Consider the following 23743-nt stretch of genomic DNA (forward strand, 5'->3'; position numbering starts at 1 on the left):
GCCAAGGGGCTTCTTTGCCGTGGAAGAGTCAGCGCTGGGAAGGAGTTCACACCAGGCTCCCACAACAGGGGCACACAAGCAGAATGGTCGGTTTGTTTAAAACAAAACTAGACCAAGTGGACCCGTTGGGCCCAAACCTCTCCTGCATTGGTGCAGCACCCTCTCCTCCCCCCCCTCCCTCCCCTCCACCCCCCTCAACCCCCCTTACCCTCCCTCCTCCCCCTCCCCAGGAGGTAGATTTAAACTTTAAAATGTGAATAATTAAAAAACATAACACTGATTTTAATTAAACTTCTTCAATTAGCACCAAAGGGACAATGGTGAGTAAGGTGGGCCTAAAATTGTCGTGCTATAGTTTACCGTTTTGGCTGTAGTTCAGGAACAAACAAACAAACAAACAAACAAAAGAGAGTTTTAGTATATAGATGTACTGGTGTGAGCATGTGGACTAAACGACCGTGACCTTGACTTTGAAAGCATTACGAGGTCCATCAGTATACAAATAATATCCTTATGAGAAACTACAGGAAAGTCACAGCCTGAATAAAACACCTTCCACTCCCAAGATAAAAATTGCAGTTGCTGGAAACAGAGTCAGAGTCATACAGTCATACAGTGTGGAAACAGGCCCTTTGGCCACACTTACCAACATGTCCCACCTGCCTGCATTTGGCCCATATCCCTCTAAACCCGTCTTATCAATGTACCCATCTAAATATTTCTTAAATGTTGCGATAGAACCTGCCTCAACTATCTCCTCCGGCAGCCCGTTCCATAAACCCACCACCCTTAGTGTGCAAAATCTGAAATGAAATCCAAAACGCTGGAAGCATTCAACGGGGCACTATCTGCACAAAGAGAAATGGAGTTGACATTTCCAGTTGAAGACCCTCCATGCATTGCAGCTTGGTGTCTTCGAAGGAAGCTGGGATAAGTCCCCACGTGGGCCAGCCAACTTCTCCATGAATTCCCTAGATGAATGTTGGTATTCCAGCACATTCACTGTCCCTTCTTCATGCCGAGATTGCTCTCCCGGGCGTGAGGTTACAAAAGGAACTGCAACTCTTTAAGGTAACTTTTCTCCGATTTTGATCTCAGTACGGCATTGGTTGCTGCGACGTTTAGTAATACATACAGAGAGCCACCGTTCCAAGAAACACCCTGGTAATAGACGTCCTTTGATTCTATTTGGGCCACTTGACATTTTGGCTGGATCCAGATAAACTGTCCGAGGGAGGTTGTTGAACTTTACCAACTTCAACTGGACTAACATTGTGCGGCATTGCTAATCCATAAATGGTTTAGTTTAATATAGAGATACATCGTAGAAACAGGCCCGTCAGCCCACCGTGTGACGACCAGCGATGACCGCACACTAACACATTAGGGATCATTTACAATTTTACCGAAGCCAATTAACCTACAAACCAGCAAGTCTTTGCAATGTGGGAGGAAACCGGACCACCCAGAGAAATCCCACACAGTCACAGAGAGAAGGTACAAACTCTGCACAGTCAGGACTGAACCCGGGTCTCTGGCACAGTAAGGCAGTAACTCTACCGCTGCACAACCTTAGACTGTAGACATTCAACAGAGTATTTGGCAACATACCAAATCTATTCCATCTTCTAAAGGAAGTAGCGTTGTTGATGGGCTTTCTTCATGATTACATCAATGTGCTGCTGAGTCCAGGACAGATCTGCAGAGGTATGCACGCCCTTGAGGTTGGTGAATCTCTGCACACCATCCCATCGATGAAGACATGTTTATTGATCCTCAGCTTTCCTTCCCTGATGTCAACCATCAGCTCCTTGGTCTTGCTGGTGTCGAGAGCAAGATTGCTGTATAATACATTGCTATTGAAATAGCTGCAAGAGTGCAGGGAAAGGAAGGAAGAGTACTGACGGGCGTGCTTTCCTGGGAACTGATGGTACAAGCAGCCTAAATCTTTGTTCTGGCAAGTCCATTGCAGCAATGATTACCACCAGCCGTAGTTCCCACTTCTAAATCACAGTGCACACTCATGGGCTGTGCAATGCTCAAATATAAGGTAGGCCCAGAGAATAAATAGCTTAGAATAAATCTGCCAAGCCACCACCATTGTTCCAAACAGACCTTCGTAGAGTCAAACAGCACAAACAGGCCCTTCAGCCCAACTTGCCCATGTCGATCGGGATGCCCCATCTACACTAATAATAATAATAATATATTTATTTTATATAGCGCCTTATCACATGCTCAAAGCGCTTTACAAAAACAATTAACATAGAAACAAACAGACAAACTATCCTGACGGAAAAGCGGCGAATACTCAACGCCAGCGTCCTCTCACATCAGGGTCAATAGACAATAGACAATAGACAATAGGTGCAGGAGTAGGCCATTCAGCCCTTCGAGCCAGCACCGCCATTCAATGCGATCATGGCTGATCACTATCAATCAGTACCCCGTTCCTGCCTTCTCCCCATACCCCCTCACTCCGCTATCCTTAAGAGCTCTATCCAGCTCTCTCTTGAAAGCATCCAACGAACTGGCCTCCACTGCCTTCTGAGGCAGAGAATTCCACACCTTCACCACCCTCTGACTGAAAAAGTTCTTCCTCATCTCCGTTCTAAATGGCCTACCCCTTATTCTCAAACTGTGGCCCCTTGTTCTGGACTCCCCCAACATTGGGAACATGTTATCTGCCTCTAATGTGTCCAATCCCCTAATTATCTTATATGTTTCAATAAGATCCCCCCTCATCCTTCTAAATTCCAGTGTATACAAGCCCAATCGCTCCAGCCTTTCAACATACGACAGTCCCGCCATTCCGGGAATTAATCTAGTGAACCTACGCTGCACGCCCTCCATAGCAAGAACATCCTTCCTCAAATTTGGAGACCAAAACTGCACACAGTACTCCAGGTGCGGTCTCACCAGGGCCCGGTACAACTGTAGAAGGACCTCTTTGCTCCTATACTCAACTCCTCTTGTTACGAAGGCCAACATTCCATTGGCTTTCTTCACTGCCTGCTGAACCTGCATGCTTCCTTTCATTGACTGATGCACTAGGACACCCAGATCTCGTTGAACTCCCCCTCCTCCTAACTTGACACCATTCAGATAATAATCTGCCTTTCTATTCTTACTTCCAAAGTGAATAACCTCACACTTATCTACATTAAACTGCATCTGCCATGTATCCGCCCACTCACACAACCTGTCCAGGTCACCCTGCAGCCTTATTGCATCTTCCTCACAATTCACACTACCCCCCAACTTAGTATCATCTGCAAATTTGCTAATGGTACTTTTAATCCCTTCGTCTAAGTCATTAATGTATATCGTAAATAGCTGGGGTCCCAGCACCGAACCTTGCGGTACCCCACTGGTCACTGCCTGCCATTCCGAAAGGGACCCATTTATCCCCACTCTTTGCTTTCTGTCTGTTAACCAATTTTCTATCCATGTCAGTACCCTACCCCCAATACCATGTGCCCTAATTTTGCCCACTAATCTCCTATGTGGGACCTTGTCGAAGGCTTTCTGAAAGTCGAGGTACACCACATCCACTGACTCTCCCTTGTCAATTTTCCTAGTTACATCCTCAAAAAATTCCAGTAGATTTGTCAAGCATGATTTCCCCTTCGTAAATCCGGCAGTATAAAAAGCACAAGACACACAGATATAATTTTTTACACAAACAGCCATCACAGTGATTGCTCTAGGCACACCCTCACTGTGATGGAAGGCAAAGTCTTATCTCCTCCTCATTCTTCTCCCGTGGTGCCACGAGGTGATCGAGGCTCCCAACTTTTTGAAGCCCCCACCGGGCGATGGAAAGTCCCAGGGCCGAGCCGAGCAGGCCGATGAAAGTCCTGAGCCCCCACCGGGCGATGGAAAGTCCCAGGGCCGAGCCGAGCAGGCCGATGAAAGTCCTGAGCCCCCACTGGGTGATGGAAAGTCCCAGGGCCGAGCCGAGCAGGCCGATGAAAGTCCTGAGCCGCCACCGGGCGATGGAAAGTCCCAGGGCCGAGCCGAGCAGGCCGATGAAAGTCCTGAGCCCCCACCGGGCGATGGAAAGTCCCAGGGCCGAGCCGAGCAGGCCGATGAAAGTCCTGAGCCCCCACTGGGCGATGGAAAGTCCCAGGGCCGAACAGGCCGAGCAGGCCGATGAAAGTCCTGTGTCACTAGTGTCACCCATCTGTGTTTGGTCTATATATCCCTCTAAATCTTTCCTACCCTTGTATCTGTCCAAATGTTATTAAACTGTTATATTACCCGCCTCAACTACCTTCTCTGGCAGCAAATTCCATGTGCCCACCACCCTCTGTGTGAAAATGTTGTCCCTCGGGTTCCTATTAAATCCTTCCCTCCCCACCTTCCATTTTTAAAAAACTGCATGAAGCAGAATATTATTTATAAGAAAAATAGTACATGATGTAACATTTTGCTGGCATGGTTCCCAGAGATGACTCAGTCAACCAGCGATCATCTGACCTGGCACTGCGTCAGAGCCATCACAAATAGAACCACGGCCAAACTTGAAGGATGGGTCTCTTTCTCCCTCATCGATGGCAGCAGCATTAACACCCGCCATTAAAGGTTCAAATTGCATTATGTCCCCAAACTCTGCGCTCAATTCACTTTGTCAGGTTAAGTCAATGAGCCTGGTCCCCAGGAGCCTTGACCAAATTTTCTCACGCAATAGAGAAGCTGGGGAATACTAGGAGAATCTCTAAAGAAGGATCTCAACCCTAAAGGCGACCTATTCCTTTTCTCCAGAGATGCTGCCTGAGCCGCTGAGTTACTCCAGCACTTTGTGTCTATCTTCGGTATAAATCAGCGCCTGCAGTTCCTTCCTGCACTGGGAAAAACCCTGTTGGTTTAATCAAAAATACCTTGCACATCATTGAATGTGACACACAGATGCGCCACCAAGTCAAAGGGCACAAGTAGAATTCGTGACGTTCAGGTGCTGAATTAAAAGATTTCAGGTGTTCAGATCTTGCCACAATAGTTTGGAATTTTTATAAATCTTGGGCTGGCTTCAAAATGACAAGAGTGGCTAAAATCTTAAAAGATCCATTGGGGCACTAATGATGAATTACTAAAGGGCTTGGCATGTAGAACAAATACATGACAGAAAAAGGAGGAAAATTAAGATGAGTTTTTTTTAACAACATGACCTAGATGTGATGAGTGACAAATCATTTTATTCTTCCACGGTGAGATGCTCCCTGCTGACATGCAGTACGCACGAAGAAAGAGTCTTACCAAACGGAGCCCAGTCACACCACGTGTCATTGTCAAGGTGACTTTTGTTTCCATGGCCGCTAATTGCTGAACAATTCTTGTGGAGTTCACTCTGGAAAACAGTTGAATGTTTTGTTATTAATGCCAATGTGAAAGATGAAGTAACCGGCTCTGCTGGGAGGAGTCTGTGCAGATCCGGCCAACTCATCCCAAGCCGCAACCCATTCAAACTCATGCAGCATTTGGCCAAACCAGTAACCGGTTAAGTTATGCATTAACGGAAACCATAAAATTGCAGGCGCTGGAATCTGAAGCGAAAATTGATGGAGGAACTCAGCCGGTCAAGCAGCATCACCCGCAGAACTGCTCGACTGGCTGGGTCCTTCCTGCAACACCTGCACTTACATTGAGAAGTTGCATGGTTCTGCAGTTCTAAATGCTTTTGCAAAAGAGCCAGGGTCATGGTTTCCTTCGGTCAACATCCGGCATTAGCTTTCAGTTTTAGAGATACAGAATGGAAACGGTCCCTTCAGCCGCCCGAGTCCACGCCGACCATCGATCACCCGTTCACACCAGCTGTACATTGTCCGAATTTCTTATCCACTCCCTACATGGCGCCACTCAGCCATCTCAACTCCACCATTCACCCATATGCTTTCGCAGGCCAATTCACCCACAAACCCGCACGTCTTTGGGAGGAAACCGGAGCAACCAAAGGAAACCCACACAGTCACAGGGAGAATGTGCAAACTCCATACAGACGGCAATCATAGTCAGGATTAAACCCGGGTCTCTGGCGCTATGAGGCAGCAGCTCTACCAGCTGCACCATTCTGTATCGCCCAAAGTTAGTCACCAGCATAGCTCATTCACTTTTATACAGCATGTGGATGATAACTAAACTACACACGGCCAACTTCGCACTCTACGATGTGTAGGGAGGAACTACAGATGCTGGCTTAAACCGAAGACAGGCACAAAAAGCTGGAGTAACTCAGCGGGACAGGCGGCATCTTTGGAGAGAAGTAATGGGTGACGTTTCAGGACGAGGTCCTTCTTCAAACTTCACACCTCACTGAAGAAGTCTTTCGGCTCTGAAGAAGGGTCTCAACCCGAAACATCACCCATTCCTTCTCTCCAAAGATGCTGCCTGTCCCGCTGAGTTACTCCAGCTTTTTGTGTCTATCTTCACACCTCACAATGCAGGTATGGACACATTTAATCAGTCATCACTGCAAGAGTGGCCAGAACTTGTCTGGGGAAAAATGTACATGCACCTGTAAAAGGCCATCTGACTCATTAAAGGACAAATAAAAGCCAAGAGATACAAGGAACTGCAGATGCTGGAATCTTGAGCAAAACACGAAGTGCTGGAGGAACTCAGCAGGTCAGAAAGCATCTGTGGAGGCAATGGACAGGCTATGTTTCAGGTTGGGACCCTTCTTCAGATTAGCCTGATCCAAAATGAAATAGCACCTGTCCATTCCCTCCACAAATGCTGCTTGACCCGCTGAGTTCCTCTCGCACTTTGTGTTATGAATACAAGCCTACATCATTAAAGAATGAACTGCTTCCTTCTATTTGGAGCTCAATTAGTGGGCAAATGCATGGAAGCAGATTTATTTCCATTTTTCACTCAGAGGATTTTTGAGGTGTGGAAAGCTACAAAAAAAAAATCATATTTCAGTCACAACTAGGTCGGTGCTCAGCTGCAATACCGACCTCTTCCACCAGATGCCAGTGTGAGCACTAGGAAGGAGGTGATAATGGAGGGAGTAGGTGGAAATAAATGAGTCAGGGCTCAGATCTCAAAACTCAATGCACTGTTTTAGTTCACAGCACAACCACAGAGTGGTTATCCATCTACATGTGAACCCGCCCCTATGACTCATGGTGCAGGAGGGAAGCTATGTTTAGTTTAGAGATACAGTGCAGAAACAGGCTATTGAGCGCCAACCAGCGTTTTCCCCGCACACTAACACTATCCTACACACACTAAAAACAATTTACAATTTTACCAAGCCAATTAGCCTACAAACCGGTGTAGGAAGGAGCTGCAGATGCTGGTTCTTCAGCTGACCTGTATGTCTCTAGAGTGGAATTCACCATGTAAATCGCCCAGACCTCAGGAAACAGAAGTGTCATTCAGAACTCCAACAATAGGAAACAGACTGACAAGACCGATAGTACACAACATATTTAACCAGAATTGGAGACTTAAATATTGGCCAGGACAAGGGGAAGGATTCTGAAGTCTGAAGCAGGGCCTCGTCCGGAAACGTCACCCATTCCTTCTCTCCTGAGATACTGCCTGTCCCGCTGAGTTACTGCAGCATTTTATGTCTGTCTATCTGAAGGATTCTGCTGCTACTTCCCAACAACTATCAGACTATTGAACACTACGAACTCCAAATGATGAACTGCTTTGGTTGCAATAGGGACTTTGGACTTTGTTTTGCACTATATTTATTTGGAGGGGAGTGTAGATTAAGGGGAAACAAGAGAGGGAATAAAATTGATGGGAATGGTCTGAGAGCCATTGATGGGCCAAGCAACGATTACAAAAACATCACTATTGTTGTTTGATGTTTTGGGGATCTTCCCATGAGAATTAGCAGAGGTCTTTACCTCATTCATATCTCATACGTACAACATTGGAGGGGTAACTTTACGCCAAAAGCATTAAACAGGACGAGAAGATTTTGCAATAGTTGATACAAGACAATAACTGCAGATGCTGGTACAAATCGAAGGTATTTATTCACAAAATGCTGGAGTAACTCAGCAGGTCAGGCAGCATCTCAGGAGAGAAGGAATGGGTGACGTTTCGGGTCGAGAACCTTCTTCAGACTGATGTCAAGGGGGCGGGACAAAGGAAGGATATAGGTGGAGACAGGAAGATAGAGGGAGATCTGGGAAGGGGGAGGGGAAGAGAGGGACAGAGGAACTATCTAAAGTGGGAGAAGTCGATGTTCATACCACTGGGCTGCAAGCTCATTGGTTAAACCGTGATGCCTTCAGACACCTGAAGATCTCCCTTGGTTTTTTTTTTACTGCCGCCCAAGAGATCAGATCAGGCCTGAGTTTAGAGACTCGCCACAAAAATAACACACCTGACAAGAGGCATCTGCAGTGGCCCTTGAACTCTCAGCCCTCTTGCTGGTGCCTAATCAAGAGGATTCAACCATTCCTGATTGCTTCCGAATGGTTCACTTGGCTTCTTCAAAGGACAGTGAATAGTCAAGCACATTGCTCAGAGTCTAGAGTCACACACAGACCAGACTGGGCAAGGATAACCAGTCCCTTGAAGGAGATTGAGAACATAAAACAATGAACTAGTTGCATTGACATGTATACGGATTGTAGAATAATTAATTTACATTCCTCAGATATGTGGCCTAGTCAAACTCTTGCCTTCAGATCAATAATAATTCCATCTTCAGCTAGTAATCAGCAATGATTTATTTTTTGTCACGTATACCAAGGTATCATGAACATTTTTGTTTCATGTGCTATCAAGATACACCTTACTCATACACAGGTCCATCGGGCAGTGCAATACAAAAGGAGACAGACTGCAGACTGTGTTATCGCTACAGAGAATTCATCCACTAACCTTCTGCATACCTATTACCACAATAAATGGCCTTGTATCTCTAAACTACAAACAGACACTAAATGATGGAGGGTCCCAACCCGAAACATCACCTATCTATTTTATCCAGAGATGCAGCCTGACCGACCGAGTTACTCCAGCATTGTGTATATCTTTGGGATAAACTGGCATCTGCAGTTCTTTTTTATTACATCTGTAAACCACAACTTGGTTCTAGAAGTAAAGGCTTCACAATCCATTAACAGGACCGGATGCAGTTTTATTGAATGTTTAGTTTAGTTAAGAGATATAGTGCAGAAACAGGCCTTTCAGGCCCAGCGAGCCTGCGCCGACCAGCGATCCCCTGACACTAACACTGTCCTGCACACACAGTCCTACGCACAAGGGACAATTTACAATTTTACTGAGGCCAATTAACCTACAAACCTGTATGTCTTTGGAGCGTGTGAGAAAACTGGAGCACCTGGAATAAACCCACGCAGGGGAGAGTCTAGAAATTCCGTACAGACAGCATCCAAGGTCAGGATCGAACTCTGGTCTCTGGCGCTGCAAGGCAGCAACTCTACCGCTGCGCCACCGTGCTGCCCCCAAATGTCTGAAACCTCTGTTGGGCAAAATGTGTCCCCCTCATTTCCTTCAACCAGACACAGTCTTCTCCTTCCCCAGCTGATTGTTCACGTACCTTGACGATGCTGATGGGTTTGCGAGACAGGTGGTAACTGGTGTAGAATAGGAAGGTCAGCACCAGAGTGAGGCCACGGTACCTGGCAAGAGAGAACAAGAGAGCGATTACAAAGTAGATTCCAGAACAATCACATGCAGGACCATTCTCCTGTCAACCATGATGCCTGCTCAACCATCACAAACAGGGTTGTGCTGCAACAGAGTCACTATTCAACAAATAATAAGATTGGCCATTTTTAAACCGTGTCTCAGGAGTCCTGCTGCACTGTGTCCAGGGGTGTTATTTGGCATGTTCTTTAACATACGTGTTGGAGCAAGCACACGTTAGTGCAGGGAGAGCGAGGGGTTGGACAAATTAGCGGACATCCCACCAAAGGGGGAGACGCCATTTCCCAGGTTTCCTTTAGTTTAGATATACAGCGCGGAAACAGGCCCTTCGGCCCACCGAGTCCGCGCCGGCCAGCAATCCCCGCGCACTAACACGATCAAACACACGCCAGGGACAAATCACAACATTGCCAAGCCTATTAACCTACAAACCTCTACATCTTTGGAGTGTAGGAGGAAACTAGAAAACCCATACAGGGCACAGGGAGAATGTACAAACCCTGTACAGACAAGGACCCGTAGTCTGGATCTAACCCAGTTCTCTGGCGCTGTAAGGCAGCAACTCTACGGCTGTGTCACCGTAGGATGATGTGCCTAAAACTGGCATTTTTATTTTTATCTACATATACCATAAATTATTAACTTACACAGTTTAATACTGAATTCCACAGAGTTATGCAGCACATAAACAGCCCCTGGCCCATGCTGACCAATTTACCCTCCTTCTGCTGCTGAAGAACATACCATATAAATACCCAAGCACAGACACAGTTTTTCTTCCATCCATTTAAAGAGCATATCTTCATACAGATAATTTTGCATGTTTCTCCCAGTTTCAATTTGCCAAGAAGTATGTAACATTCCACCTCACCCAGGGGAAGGCTAGACATAGACAACCACAAATAAATAGACTCCACATGGACCCAAACCCCAAAGTCCACTAACCCATGCCACCATGTCAAAGAGCCATGTTTACAGGCAGGCGGGTTAATCTACCATTGAATCCCCTTAATTCCACTTAAGTTTCAGCTTTGTCTCTCTAGATCTATCATTCTGGTCATCACCAGCAGAGTGGCTCAGTGTTAGAGCTTCTGCCTCTCAGCACCAGAGACCCTGGATTGATCCTGACCACTTATGGAGTCTGTAGGTCCTCCCTGTGAATGGTTGGGCTTTCCTCAAACATTCCAAAGACATGTAGGTTTGTAGGCCAAGTGCCTTCTGCAAATTGCCCCTAGTGCGTATGATGCAAAATAGGATCATGTAGTGCCCGAGCGATCGATGGCCTGCGTGGACTCGGTGGGCCAGAGGGCCTGTCTCCACGCTACATCTCTAAACTGAACTAAACTATCTTTGCCATGAAAAAACAAGGCAAACAGATCAAGCCTTGTTCCAAGCTTACAAACGCACGTCTGTTAGAAATCCTTCAAACACCCTTACGAGATTTGTACGAGACAACACAGTGACACAGGAAATTAGACAAGCATTCATCAAGATCCAGGTCGTGGGGTAAAGGATGAAAGTTATTAGGATGCAAGGAGTTATTTGGAATCCAAATAATTTATTATATTTCATCCTTCTAAGACCAGCTTCTTCAAAGGCTTAGAACACTCGCACAGGAGAAATTGCTATCAACTATAAACATTTAAACTGGAAAGAGTGCAGAGAAGACCAACAATGATTTTGACAAGACTTGAAGGCTTGATTTATAAGGAAATGCTCCATCTAGGACTTTATTCCTTGAATCACAGGAGACTGAGGGGTGATCTTATAAAGGTGTATAAAATCACGAGGGGAATTGATAGGGTAAATGCACAGAGTCTTTTACCCAGGGTAGAGGAGGCAAGAACCAGATGTTTGCGAGGGGGAACATTTATACTCGAGGGGCAACTTTTACACACAGAGGGTTATGGATATATGGAATGAGTATGGGTGGCGGGTGAATGGAACAAGCTGCCAGAGGAGGTAGTTGAGGCTGGGACTATCGCAACATTTAAGAAACATTTAGACAGGTACATGGATAGGACAGGTTTGGAGGGATGTGGACCAAACGCAGACAGGTGGGACTAGTGTAGCTGGGACATGTGGGCCGGTGTGGACAAGTTGGGCCGAAGGGCCTGTTTCCACACTGTATCACTATATGACTCTACGAGTTGCCAGAGGAGATAGTTGAGGCAGGCGCTATAACAACGTTAAAAAAAAGACACAGATACAAGGATAGGAAAAGGTTTAGAGGGATAGGGGCCAAACACAGGCAAATGTGACTAGCTTAGGTGGGGTATCGTGGTTGGCATGGATGAATTGGGACTAAGATTCTGTTTCTGGGATGTATGACTATGAGTTAATAAACAATTTAGTAGATAGAAAATAAAGAGCAAATGTAATTATATTATAATTAACAGGACAAGAAATTGCAGAGAATAGAGCAGGTGAGATTACCATGCCTGAAATGATAAATGGAGACACAAGGAACTGCAGATGCTGGAATCTTGAGCAAAACACAAAGTGCTGGAGGAACCCAGCGGGTCAGGCAGTATCTGTAGAGGGAATGGACAGTATCTGTAGAGGCAACATTTGGATCAGGACCCTTCTTTGGACTCAGTTACTCCAGAACTTTGCATTTTACCTGAAATGTTAACAAAAAAGGCAAACAGGTTGGATATTGTACAACCACAGTCAGAGGTGGCTTTAGAAACCAGAGTCACGACACTCCAATTGAAAGAGGTAATGGCTATTAACTTTGCATGATGAGATGCTTGACCATAATAAAATGGTAGAATGAATAAAAAGCCTGAACTCTGAATAGCTGATGTTTGCAATATTGCACCTGGTAGGATATAACTCCTAAATCTTGTACAGCAGGCTGATAGTACACCCACCACCCCCCCCCCCCCCCCCTTTTGCTTGGGGAGGACATCTTGGAATGATGAGAACAATGTTTCCGCTGAGATTGGGATGTAGTTCATTGCTGACTGATTGTGGAATTGTGCAAACATGACCTTCTGTGGTATAATAAGGATCCTTACCTTTGACGAATGACTTTGTGTGAAACATTTTATGACAGAAGAGTGATAAGAATATTGGGCAGGAAACAATCTGTTATTAATTTGAAGGAAATGTTGTGTTAAACATTCTTGCTGCAAATTATGTATAAAAATGCAGCGAAAATGCTGTATCTGAGAGTGGAAGCAAGGGGAGTACTGAGTATGGTCATACACCCTTAGCACTGATCCCCCCCACTCCCGTCTGCCGATAATTAAAGCCTTGCTTGGTTTACCTTTAACTGTTTATGTTGTTGTCTGTTTTAAGAAACGAAGTTTAACACAATGGTCCATTATACCCGGAGGTGGAACAGTGGTTCAGCTGCCATGTTCCTCATAGACCAAGAGAGCAGCATAATCAGCTGTTACCAGCTATTTCTAACTTTAAGTTTTGCTGGTCTCTGCATGACAAGGAGAAGGCAGATGCAGACTCCTTAACACAGACCAACTGCTGAACAAACATTAGTTGCGGTGAAGGCAACTTAATGTATAACACATCCAAGAAGGCACAGTGGCACAGTTGGTAGCGGCACTGCCTCACAGCGCCAAAGACCTGGGTTCAATCCTGACCATGGGTGCTGTCTGTGTGACATTCATATTTTCTTCCTTGGTACCACGTGGGCTTCCTCCATGTGCTCTGGCTTCCTCCCACATCCCAAGAATGTGCAGATTTGAAGGTTGTTTGGCATCGGTCAATTTCCCCCAGTGCGCAGGGAGTGGATGAGAAAGTCAGATAACGATGAACTAGTCTGAATGTGTAGGAAGGAACTGCAGATGCTGGTTTAAACCGAAGATAGGCACAAAATACTGGAGTAACTCAGCGGGACAGACAGCATCTCTGGAGTAAAGGAATGGGTGACATTTCGGGTCGAGACCCTTCTTCACTCTGAAGGAGGGTCTTGACCCGAAATGTCATCTATTCCTCTCCTGAGATGCTGCCTGTCCCACTGAGTTACTCCAGCTTTTTGTGCCTATCTTTGTGTGAATGGGAGATCGATGGGCAGCATGAAGTCAGTGGGCTGAAGGGCCTGTTTTCATGCTGTATTTCAAAAAACGAATCTAAACATCAATTATGGAGTTTAAAAAAGCTCCTTTCAAGGCATCAAAAGGGCATTGATGAATATTTCACAGTCGAACAGGAGAGGCATGGAGACCATGTGCACAAACATTCAGTGTTTCTTGCAAGGGAAATTCAGACATTATTTTAAATTCAAGGCAGCAACTTTCTCCCAGAGTTGACTATACAGACAGAAGAGAAAAGAGGAACCAGTTAGTATTGCCTAGCAGAGTAAAAAGGAAATCATTGACTTTGGAGTCAAGTAATTAATCCAAACTAGTCTATTGGGACATTAACCACATCAGACCAACACAAACTGATAGAAATATCTGAATAGTTGAACACGACAATTTAAAATGGGCAGGATCACAATATCAAGATGTAAACGCATCCCTTAACAATTAAACATGCCTCCATGGTTTTGATTCAGTAAAAGGGTAAATGTAAACCTCTTAAATCCCTCTATACCTTGGACATACCTTGAATGCAGACAAATGAGGGCCAACTGTGGGCTTGTCTGTAGGGAGTTCGTACTTTCCCCCCCGTGCCTTGTATGGAGTTTTCTCCAAGGACCTCAATTTTCTCTCACACTCCAAAGACGTTCAGGTTTCGACCCGAAACGTCACCCATTCCCTCTCTCCTAGATGCTGCCTGACCTGCTGAGTTACTCCTGCATTTTGTGATACCAGGTTTGTAGGTTGATTGGCTTGCTATAAAATGTAAAAATTGTCCCCAGTGTAGGATTGTGTTAACGTGTGGGGATCGCGGGTCGGTGTGGATTCGGAGACCGCAGGGCCTGTTTCTGCGCTGTATCGCTGAACTAAACGAAACTCAGAAAGGTGACTTGGTCAGCATTGAAGAATTGGGCCTAAGGGCTTGTTTTCATGCTGCACAACTCTGATGTCTGCCTTTGCCAAAAGATGGCTCCTGAGGTACACTATGCAAATTGTATCCAAAACTGTGTGCATGGGATGAGAAATTTACCATCACTATACCTTGGAATCTGCACCTTAAAACACTGTACACTCGATTTATACAGCATGCTACACGATTGCTATTCTTAGCACACATGTGGTCACAGACTATCTGGGATGCCTTGCGTATGTTTATGTATGGTACATAAAGCTGTACATATTGTGTAGGAAGGAACTGAAGATGCTGCTTTAAACTGAAGATATACACAAAAAGCTGGAGTAACTCAGCGGGTCAGACAGCATCTCTGGAGAAAAGGAATAGGTGACATGTTGGTTCGAGACCCTTCTTCAGAGTCTGATCCGAAACGTCATCTATTCTAGTTCTCCAGAGATGCTGTCTGACCCGCTGAGTTACTCCAGATTGTTGTGTCTATCTTAACTGCACATATTAACATGACTCTTTTGGACTAAAATTAAAGAAATAACATTTATCTGAATAATTTCAAAGCATGGACAAAACTCAGTATTGTTTTTTTTAAAAATATTTTTTATTTTTGAAAAGCATATGAACAGATAGAAATAAGAAAAAACACATTTGTTACAAAGTTCTTACATAGCTTCAATTTTAAATTTTTGAAGAGAGGAAGTAAAAATAAAAATAAAAAACTATAAACTTAGGAAGAGAGAGTAAGAGGGTTAAAAAAAAAAAGGGATCTAACAATAAAAATTAAAGGGAGTAGATCCGGGAGACAATAACCACAGTTGTACATCCAACCCCTAACTCAAGTTTCAACTTTTAATTTAATTTTTTTATTTTAGTCCTGTGCCAAACCCATTTACTTTTCTAAAAATTCAATAAATGGAGACCATATTTTTAAAAACAACTCAGGTTTGTCGATTAAGGCAAACCTTATTTTTTCCAAATGCAGGGTCTCTGTCATTTCCGTAGTCCACATTTTAATTGTGGGGGTTATTGGTTTTTTCCAAAATTTAAGTATTAATTTTTTCGCAGTTATTAGACTGTAATCAAGAAAATGTACCTGACTTACTGTAAAATTTGTAGTATGTTCTGATAATCCTAATATAATTAATTTTGGGTCCATATCTAATTTTTTATTAATAACTTTAGAAACTATTTTAAAAATCTCCAACCAGAAGTTTTGCATTTTTATACAAGTTACGAAAATATGAGTTAAATTAGCTTCTTGAAATTGACATTTATCACAAATAGGAGAGATACTAGGAAAAATCCTATTTAATTTCGTCTTCGAATAATGTAATCTATGTATTATTTTAAATTGTATTAAGGAATGTCTAGTATTCAATGAACATTGATGTATATGTTGTAAGCTTTCATCCCATATATCTTGCATTATAAATTGATTCAATTCGTCCTCCCATGCTCGTCTATAAGATTCTGATGACGGAATGTCAGTGTCAAGGAGAGTATTGTAAATAAAGGATATTAATTTATTTGAATTATAATGTCGATTCAGGCATACATCAAGTGTTTCTGGACCTCTAAACTTATATTCTTGCATGTGTGATTTTACATAATCTCTAAGTTGTAAATATCTAAAATAATTATTAACATGTAATCCGTACTTCTGCTGTAAATCCTGAAAAGAAAGAAAAGTTCCCTTATGATAAAGATCTCCCACCCTTTTAATTCCATAACTTTTCCATTGAGCAAAGCCTCTATCTAAGACAGACGGTTTAAAAGAGGGATTATTCGCAATAGGCAGGAAAACAGATAATTTACTCAATTTTAACGTAAGCTTTAAACTCAGTATTGTGTTTGCATAACTAACAGCATCATAATAAGTCTTCAAAATCTTCAATGCTTCTTCGTTACACTTGGCATCAACTGTCAACTGTTCTGTAGGTTCAGTTTCCAGGACATCGAGAAGCAAGCAGATGCCTTGATGCATGTAAATTTACCTTTGTTTTGCACTTGTACTCAGCTTGATTGTATTCATGTACAGTATTATCCCATTTGATAGCACGCACACAAGCTTTCCACTGTACCTCGACACACGTGACAATAATAAACCCAAGCCTAATGACACTGCAACAACTCCCTCTAAGGCAGCACCTTTAACATTGTTAACATTTTCCAAGTTGCTTCACACGAGTGCTGTCATTCAGAACAGGATTCAGAACTTTGAACTCGGCCCTGAGCCACCGGTGATGATGGGAGACATCCCCAAACTCTGCCCCGAACCACCGGTGTTGCCGTATACGGGGCCGTGCGGGCGGTTGCCAAACCCCGACAGGCAGCCGGTCGCAGAACCCACTTGGTGTGGGTCACAAGGTCATGAGGAATAGGAGAAGAATCAGGCCATTCAGCTGAGAACAAAGAGAGACCATCGGGACTCTAATGAGTACTTTGGCAACTTGGTCAGCACCAGATACATGGCGACTCTCTGCGTACTTTGTGCATTGTATGCAAAAACAAAGAATTTCACTGCACCCAGGTGCATGTGATAATACAGTATCATTGAGAATACTGGTTTCAGAGCAAGAGAGGTTATCTTATAACAAACTGAACTGACAAAGAGGATTATTGAGGAATTCCAGAGTTTAGGGATGGAAATTAGGAATGCAAAAAAGATATTTAGAGGGTCCATTATGTACTGGGATTTGTTTAAGAGAATGAGAAATTTAAACCAGAGACGCAAATGGAAAGAAGTTCAACTGAAGATTAAAATTAGACCTTCAAATATTTAGATAACATTCAGAGAGCATTGGCTCAGTAATAGAGCTCTGACTCGGGTTAGAAAGGTGCAAATTCACCATCCCACTCAATACATTATGTCAAGCTCACGTACTGTGCCTGATTGAAGGAATACTCGAAATTGCTCTCCCAGTATCCTGGTCAAAATTTATACCTCAACCAACATTACTGAAACATTCTCGGTCACTTGAGGGTGTACAAATGGGCCTCTACATGGACCATGAGGAATTAAAGGGCCAGCAACACTCAAATTAACGCAGAGACAGGCCCACAGAGTCTGCACCGACCCTGGAACACTGGAATTTAGAAGGATGAGAGGTGATCTTATCAAAACGTATAAGATTATTAAGGGATTGGACACGTTAGAGGCAGGAAACGTGTTCCCAATGTTGGGGGAGTCCAGAACAAGGGGCCACAGTTTAAGAATAAGGGGTAGGCCTTTTAGAACTGAGATGAGGAAAAAAAATCCAGTCAGAGAGTTGTGAATCTGTGGAATTCTCTGCCTCAGAAGGCAGTGGAGGCCAATTCTCTGAACGCATTCAAGAGAGAGCTAGATAGAGCTGTTAAGAATAGCGGAGTCAGGGGGTATGGGGAGAAGGCAGGAACAGTGTACTGATTGAGAATGATCAGCCATGATCACACTGAATGGCGGTGCCGGCTCAAAGGGCCGAATGGCCTCCTCCTGCACCTATGGTCTATTGTCTATTGTCTATTGACCAGCGATCTCCGCACACGAACACTATCCTACACACACTAGGGACAATTTACATTTAGACCAAGCCAATTAACCGACAAACCTGTACATCTTTGGAGTGTGGGAGGAAACTGAAGATCTCGGAGAAAACCCACACGGTCACGGGGAGAATGTACGAACTCCTTACAGGCAGCACCCGTAGTCGAACCCACGTCTCTGGTATTGTCAGCGCTCTAAGGCAGCAACTCTACCGCTGTGCCACCGTGGTGCATCTAATGTGCAGACATCTTGCTACATCAGTAAATAAAGAGTTGCATGCCATCATATTTTTAATTATTAAAACTAAAATCCAAATGGGATTCCGAGGCTGTTATTGTTTGATTGGGAAGCACCACAGAAGAGTTTCTGCCACTGGATAGGCCCAATGACCAACCCTGCCAAAATATATATATATATACATATATATATATACATATATATACATATATATATACATATATATACATATATATATATACGTACATATATATACATATATATACATACATATACATATATATATATAAATTTAAAAAGCTATACCACAGGCATGTACTCAAGATGCAATAGACCAGGAGATTTCAAATATAGCTGTGTGTGGTTCCCAATGCCAACATAACTTCAGACACATTGCCCTTCTGTCTTCAGACTTGGCTCATTGTCGCCCAACACAATAAATGTTCCTCTATGCTGGAAAAGTACAGTTCTGCAACCTTGGCGTGTTGGTGTGAGAGAGCGGCTGGGAGAGAGGAGGCGGCACCCTCTAATTCAATTCTTATTTCTCGCCTATCACCACTCCAAATAATTGGTGAGTGGCCTCCCACAAAGATGTCACGACTTCCTATCCCAAACTTTGGGAGTACCCTCACCTATCTGCTTCTGCATTGACACAGAGCTTTATCTATCTCAATTCCACCTGGGCAATATCTCAGGAAGCCCTGATTTTCTAGAGGAGCTGAATCCACGGCCTTGTTGAAGGTGCAATCAATGATCTTCCAACCACATCCACATATAGTCCCACGGTAGCAACACTCCACAAAATATACATTACGATTAATTTCTACAGCTCCACATCATTCACGGTAAATGTTTTTAAGAGAAGCTCCTGGCAAGTTGCAGGGCGGCAGAAGGTCCTGGTGAGCCGTGGCCACACCCCGACAGCAAGCCTGGCTGTCCCGCTGCGGAACCAGCGACCCTCCCGGAGTCTTCCGAGGCTCATCTCCTGCTCTAAAACCGGGAAGGGGTTAGGGAGTGGAGGGAGTCGTCAGCAGACGCTGGACAAAGGCCGGTTTCAAGATGGCGGTGGACGGAGGAGAGAATCGGTGCCGCCAGGACATCATACCTTTAAACCCAAGATAAGACTGTACTCTTAAGAACTTTGAAACATTGTTGGCTCCAGAAATGTGGCGACGCTCTGTGTACTGCCCCGGTGAAGTCTACTATTACACTGCAATCATTGCACTTTTGAACCTATCTATAGAATGATTTTACTGGATTGTATGCAAACAAAGAAATTCACTGTACCTAGGTACATGGGAATATAAAGTATCATTGAGTGTCGAGTATCATTGAGATGGAATACCTGACTGTAGTTCAAAGGTATTTTGTTAATATTTGAATTTTTTTCTAACAAAAAAGAATCCAGCAACTGTGCACATCACAGCTTCCCACACAGCTACGCGAGAGGCCTGATCTTTCCACTTGTTGCCTTTCCTCATTCAGGTAACCACACACTCCATCCAAGTGAAGCAGCAATTTAATTGCTTCTCTTCCCATCTAATATGTTCACGAAATGGTCTCCTCTACTTTGAGAAACAAACACAGATTGGGTGCCCACTTTACAGAACACCTCCATTCAGTCTGCAAGAGTGATCAAAAGTTTTCAGTTGCCTGTTGCTTCAGTTCTCCAAACGTCTGTGGCTTCTGACTTTGGTCTCCTGCACTGCCCCAGCAAGTTTCACACGAGCTCAAGGAACTTCACCTCGTCTTTCAACCAGCCTTTAGCACTCTACACCCAATTCAACAACAAATCAAAATTACTAAGCCTTGCATTTTATATCTTAAACCATTTTCTAACCATTCCCGACCAGTACACACTAGTTCTATCCTGCACACTAGGGAGAATTTACAGAAGCCAATTAACCTACAAACGTCTTTGGAATGTGGGAGGAAATTGTAGCACCCAGAGAAAACCCATGCGGTCACAGGGAGAACGTACAAACTCCATACAGACAGCACCCGTAGTCAGGATCGAACCTGGGTCTCCGGTGTAGTAAGGCAGCAACTCTACTGCTGCGCAACTGTGCTGCCACTATTGAAGTGCAATAAATAAATAAACAATATAGTGCAAAGACAGACCAAAGGCCCAAATGTAACCATGACAGTTTGTAGTTTAGTTGGTGTCTGTAGTGTTTAATAGCCTGCTGGTTGTTGGGAAGATACTGTTTCAGAACCTGGATGTCACAGTTTTTAGACTCCTGTACCTTCTACAGGAGTGAAATGAGGAAGTGGTCAGGGTGGTGTGGGTCCTTGATGATGCTGGCTGTCTTTTTGAGGCAGTGCCTCTTATAGATCCCTTCGATGGTGAAGAGGTCAGAACCAGTGATGAACCACGCAGTGTTCACCACTTTTTGTAATCTCCTTAATTCCCAGATGTTCAGGTTGTGAACCAGACAACGATGCAACCAGTTAATATGGGGCATCTGGATTTTCGGCATGATATTTGACTCTGCATTAAAATTTGATAAGCAAGTCAACGCTGTGGTAAAAGCCAGCTTCTTCCAACTTCGAACTATAGCTAAAATCAAACCTTTCCTCCAATTCGACGACACAGAAAAAATCATTCACGCTTTCATTTCCTCCCGCCTAGACTACTGCAACTCCCTATACACTGGGATCAACCAATCTTCCCTGTCCCGCCTGCAACTGGTCCAAAACGCTGCAGCGAGACTCCTGACGGGTACCCGTAAAAGGGACCACATCACCCCGATTCTGGCCTCTCTCCACTGGCTCCCTGTACGGTACAGAATCAACTTCAAGCTCCTCCTATTCACGTATAAAGTCCTAAATGGACATTCCCCCCCCCCTACATCAAAAATCTTCTAACCCCCCTCTCTAACTCCAGGTCCCTCAGGTCGGCCGACTTGGGGCTACTCACTATCCCGTGGTCTAGGCTTAAGCTCAGGGGTGACCGCGCTTTTGCGGTTGCAGCTCCTAGACTGTGGAACAGCATCCCTCTCCCCATCAGAACTGCCCCCTCCATCGACTCCTTTAAGTCCAGGCTCAAAACCTATTTCTACTCCCTAGCGTTTGAGGCTCATTGAGGAGGCGCTGTGAACTGTTTGCGTGCTACTGTATGTTTCATTTTCTTTCCTTAGTACCTAATCAGATGTACAGCACTTTGGTCAACGTGGGTTGTTTTTAAATGTGCTATACAAATAAAATTGACTTGACTTGACTTTCAATTAGATCTCATCCATGGACCTTCTAGACAAAGACATGGACTTGGGGGTTATTGTAAAACCCTGAAGACCAACTATTGAATAGTTTGATAATGCCAATGGCTCAACATCTGGCTCCTGTGTTCCTTTTAAACTCACCTGGTTCACTGAAAATCTCAATGTACTAAATTGTAGCATCTAGAAAACACAAATTAAAAATGGCTTAGCGTGTTCTGAGGGGCAAAGCCTGGCAAGTGATAGGTGGATACAGGTAAGGGGGTTGTTAATCGGCAGATGGCTGGACAAAGACCAGAGATATTTCCAGACATTAAAGGACTCAAGGAATATGGGGATAGACACAAAATGCTGGAGTAACTCAGCGGGACAGGCAGCATCCCTGGAGCGAAGGACTGGGTGACGTTTCGGGTCGAGACCCTTCTTCAGACTGAAGAAGGGGACAGGGCAGGGAAATGGTGTGGACTAATTTTGTTGGATTTTATAGACTCGCACAGCAATTTGACGAGGTCAAAAGATCAAACTCTCAGTTCTACTGATGTCATTCTGCGTACACTGCAAGTCTTGCATTGTGTAAGCGTTGGTTACAAGGAGAGGAATATATGTTAAGAAATAACACAGTGATGTTTGTAGTTTCAGTTCGTTTACGTAATGATTAATAAATCAGCTTCATATTTTTCTCGATCAGGACCAATGACAGGGGTGCATTTACGCTGCCATCATTGCACTGATGCCAGCTTTCTTTGTTTGCCGATGCCTGAAGCTGGAACCAGGGGCTCACCTGACTGCAGCAAAGTCGAGGGAGGCTTCCTCCGCGATGCTTCAAATTTATTTGCACCTAAAGCCTGGAGGGTACATCACGCAGAATTAACATAGACAGGGAGCCAACTCTGATCCTCCCGACATTAAATTTAAGTCTGAATGCACTGCTAACGAGGCCCAGAGAGGAAGGGTCTGATGACCCAAAACATTGCCTGTCCCTTCCCTCCCCAGATGCTGCCCGACTAGGTTTTATTTTAGTTGAGTTTAGAAACAGGCCTTTCAGCCCACACAGAGTCTGCACCGACTAGTGATCCCCGCACATTAACATAAGCCTACACACACTAGGGACAATTTACATTTATACAAAGTATGCAAACCTGCACGTCTTTGGAATGTGGGAGGAAACTGAAGATCACGGAGAAAACCCACAGGGAGAAGATACAAACTCTGTACAGAGAGCAGCCGTAGTCTGGCGTTGCAAGTGCAGCGAGGCAACAACACCACCGCTGCCCCACCGGGCTACGTTTTACTCAACTTTAGAAACAGCTTCATATTCAACTTGCTTTCCACAAACAAACTATGGCACCAAACTGAGTGGCACCAAAACTGGCAGCATTTATACTTGTTGTGCATGAACCTCCTTGTCATTGCAAAAATTGTCATTGCAACTGCCTGCTCAAAGTACAAATGGTAAGGTCAGCAAATTTATAAGGAGAGACAGATTATTTTCCTCCAGATTAAATATCAAGATGTTTAACAAGCACTATTAAATCATAGATAGAAGACAATTTAATGCCCTGAATAAGCAGTTATTATTTCCTTGATTCAGCAGCCAACAACTTATATTGGAACCGTCACACGTGTCCCCACACTGATGTTGCAACATTGAAATCACCATCAAGAAGTGATCGTCAGAACACCACAGCATTTCTTAGGGGAAGTGGTTTAACATCTGATATGTGGGCTGTGCAGATGCTGGGATTGCCTGTGGATTCCTTTAGAAAGGAGCCAGGACAGACATGAGCCGACACCTCTGCTGGTTCTGATGCTAAGATGCTGGACACTTCAGCTAAGAAAATGACCAGCTAGATCCCAACTTCAATGTATCTTTTCAGCAACAGAGAAAATAAACTATTCTAGAAGTCACTACAAAGGCTTTCACACAGCACCAGAGTGAAATGGGGAACGAGTTGGGGAAGAGAGAGAAGGAAGGGAAGGCAGGGACATCGAGCTGCTAGCTGTTAGCATGAGGCCTTACTATCTACCAAGGGAATCTCACATGTTGTTGTGATAGCAACATATATTCCCCCCCTCTGCTAATGGCGACACGGCCTGTGATGTACTGCACTCAGCTGTGAGCAGGTTGCAAACACAGCACCCACACGCCCTCTTTCTAATCTCC

The 23743-nt window shown here is 44.3% G+C and overlaps 1 protein-coding gene across 1 annotated transcript in view; it reads right to left on the reverse strand.

Moving 5' to 3' along the window:
* slc37a2 (solute carrier family 37 member 2) overlaps positions 1 to 23743 on the reverse strand; it is a 56691-nt gene that overhangs the window by 28411 nt on the left and 4537 nt on the right. The window contains exons 2-3 of the mRNA XM_078426571.1: positions 9536 to 9617; positions 5260 to 5350 (exon numbers count right to left, since the gene is read on the reverse strand). Of these exons, the coding sequence (XP_078282697.1) occupies positions 5260 to 5350; positions 9536 to 9617 (173 nt within the window). The remainder of the gene's footprint in view (positions 1 to 5259; positions 5351 to 9535; positions 9618 to 23743) is intronic.

This window comes from Rhinoraja longicauda, chromosome 32 (genome assembly GCF_053455715.1).
Source record: "Rhinoraja longicauda isolate Sanriku21f chromosome 32, sRhiLon1.1, whole genome shotgun sequence".
Taxonomy (NCBI): Eukaryota; Metazoa; Chordata; class Chondrichthyes; order Rajiformes; family Arhynchobatidae; genus Rhinoraja; species Rhinoraja longicauda.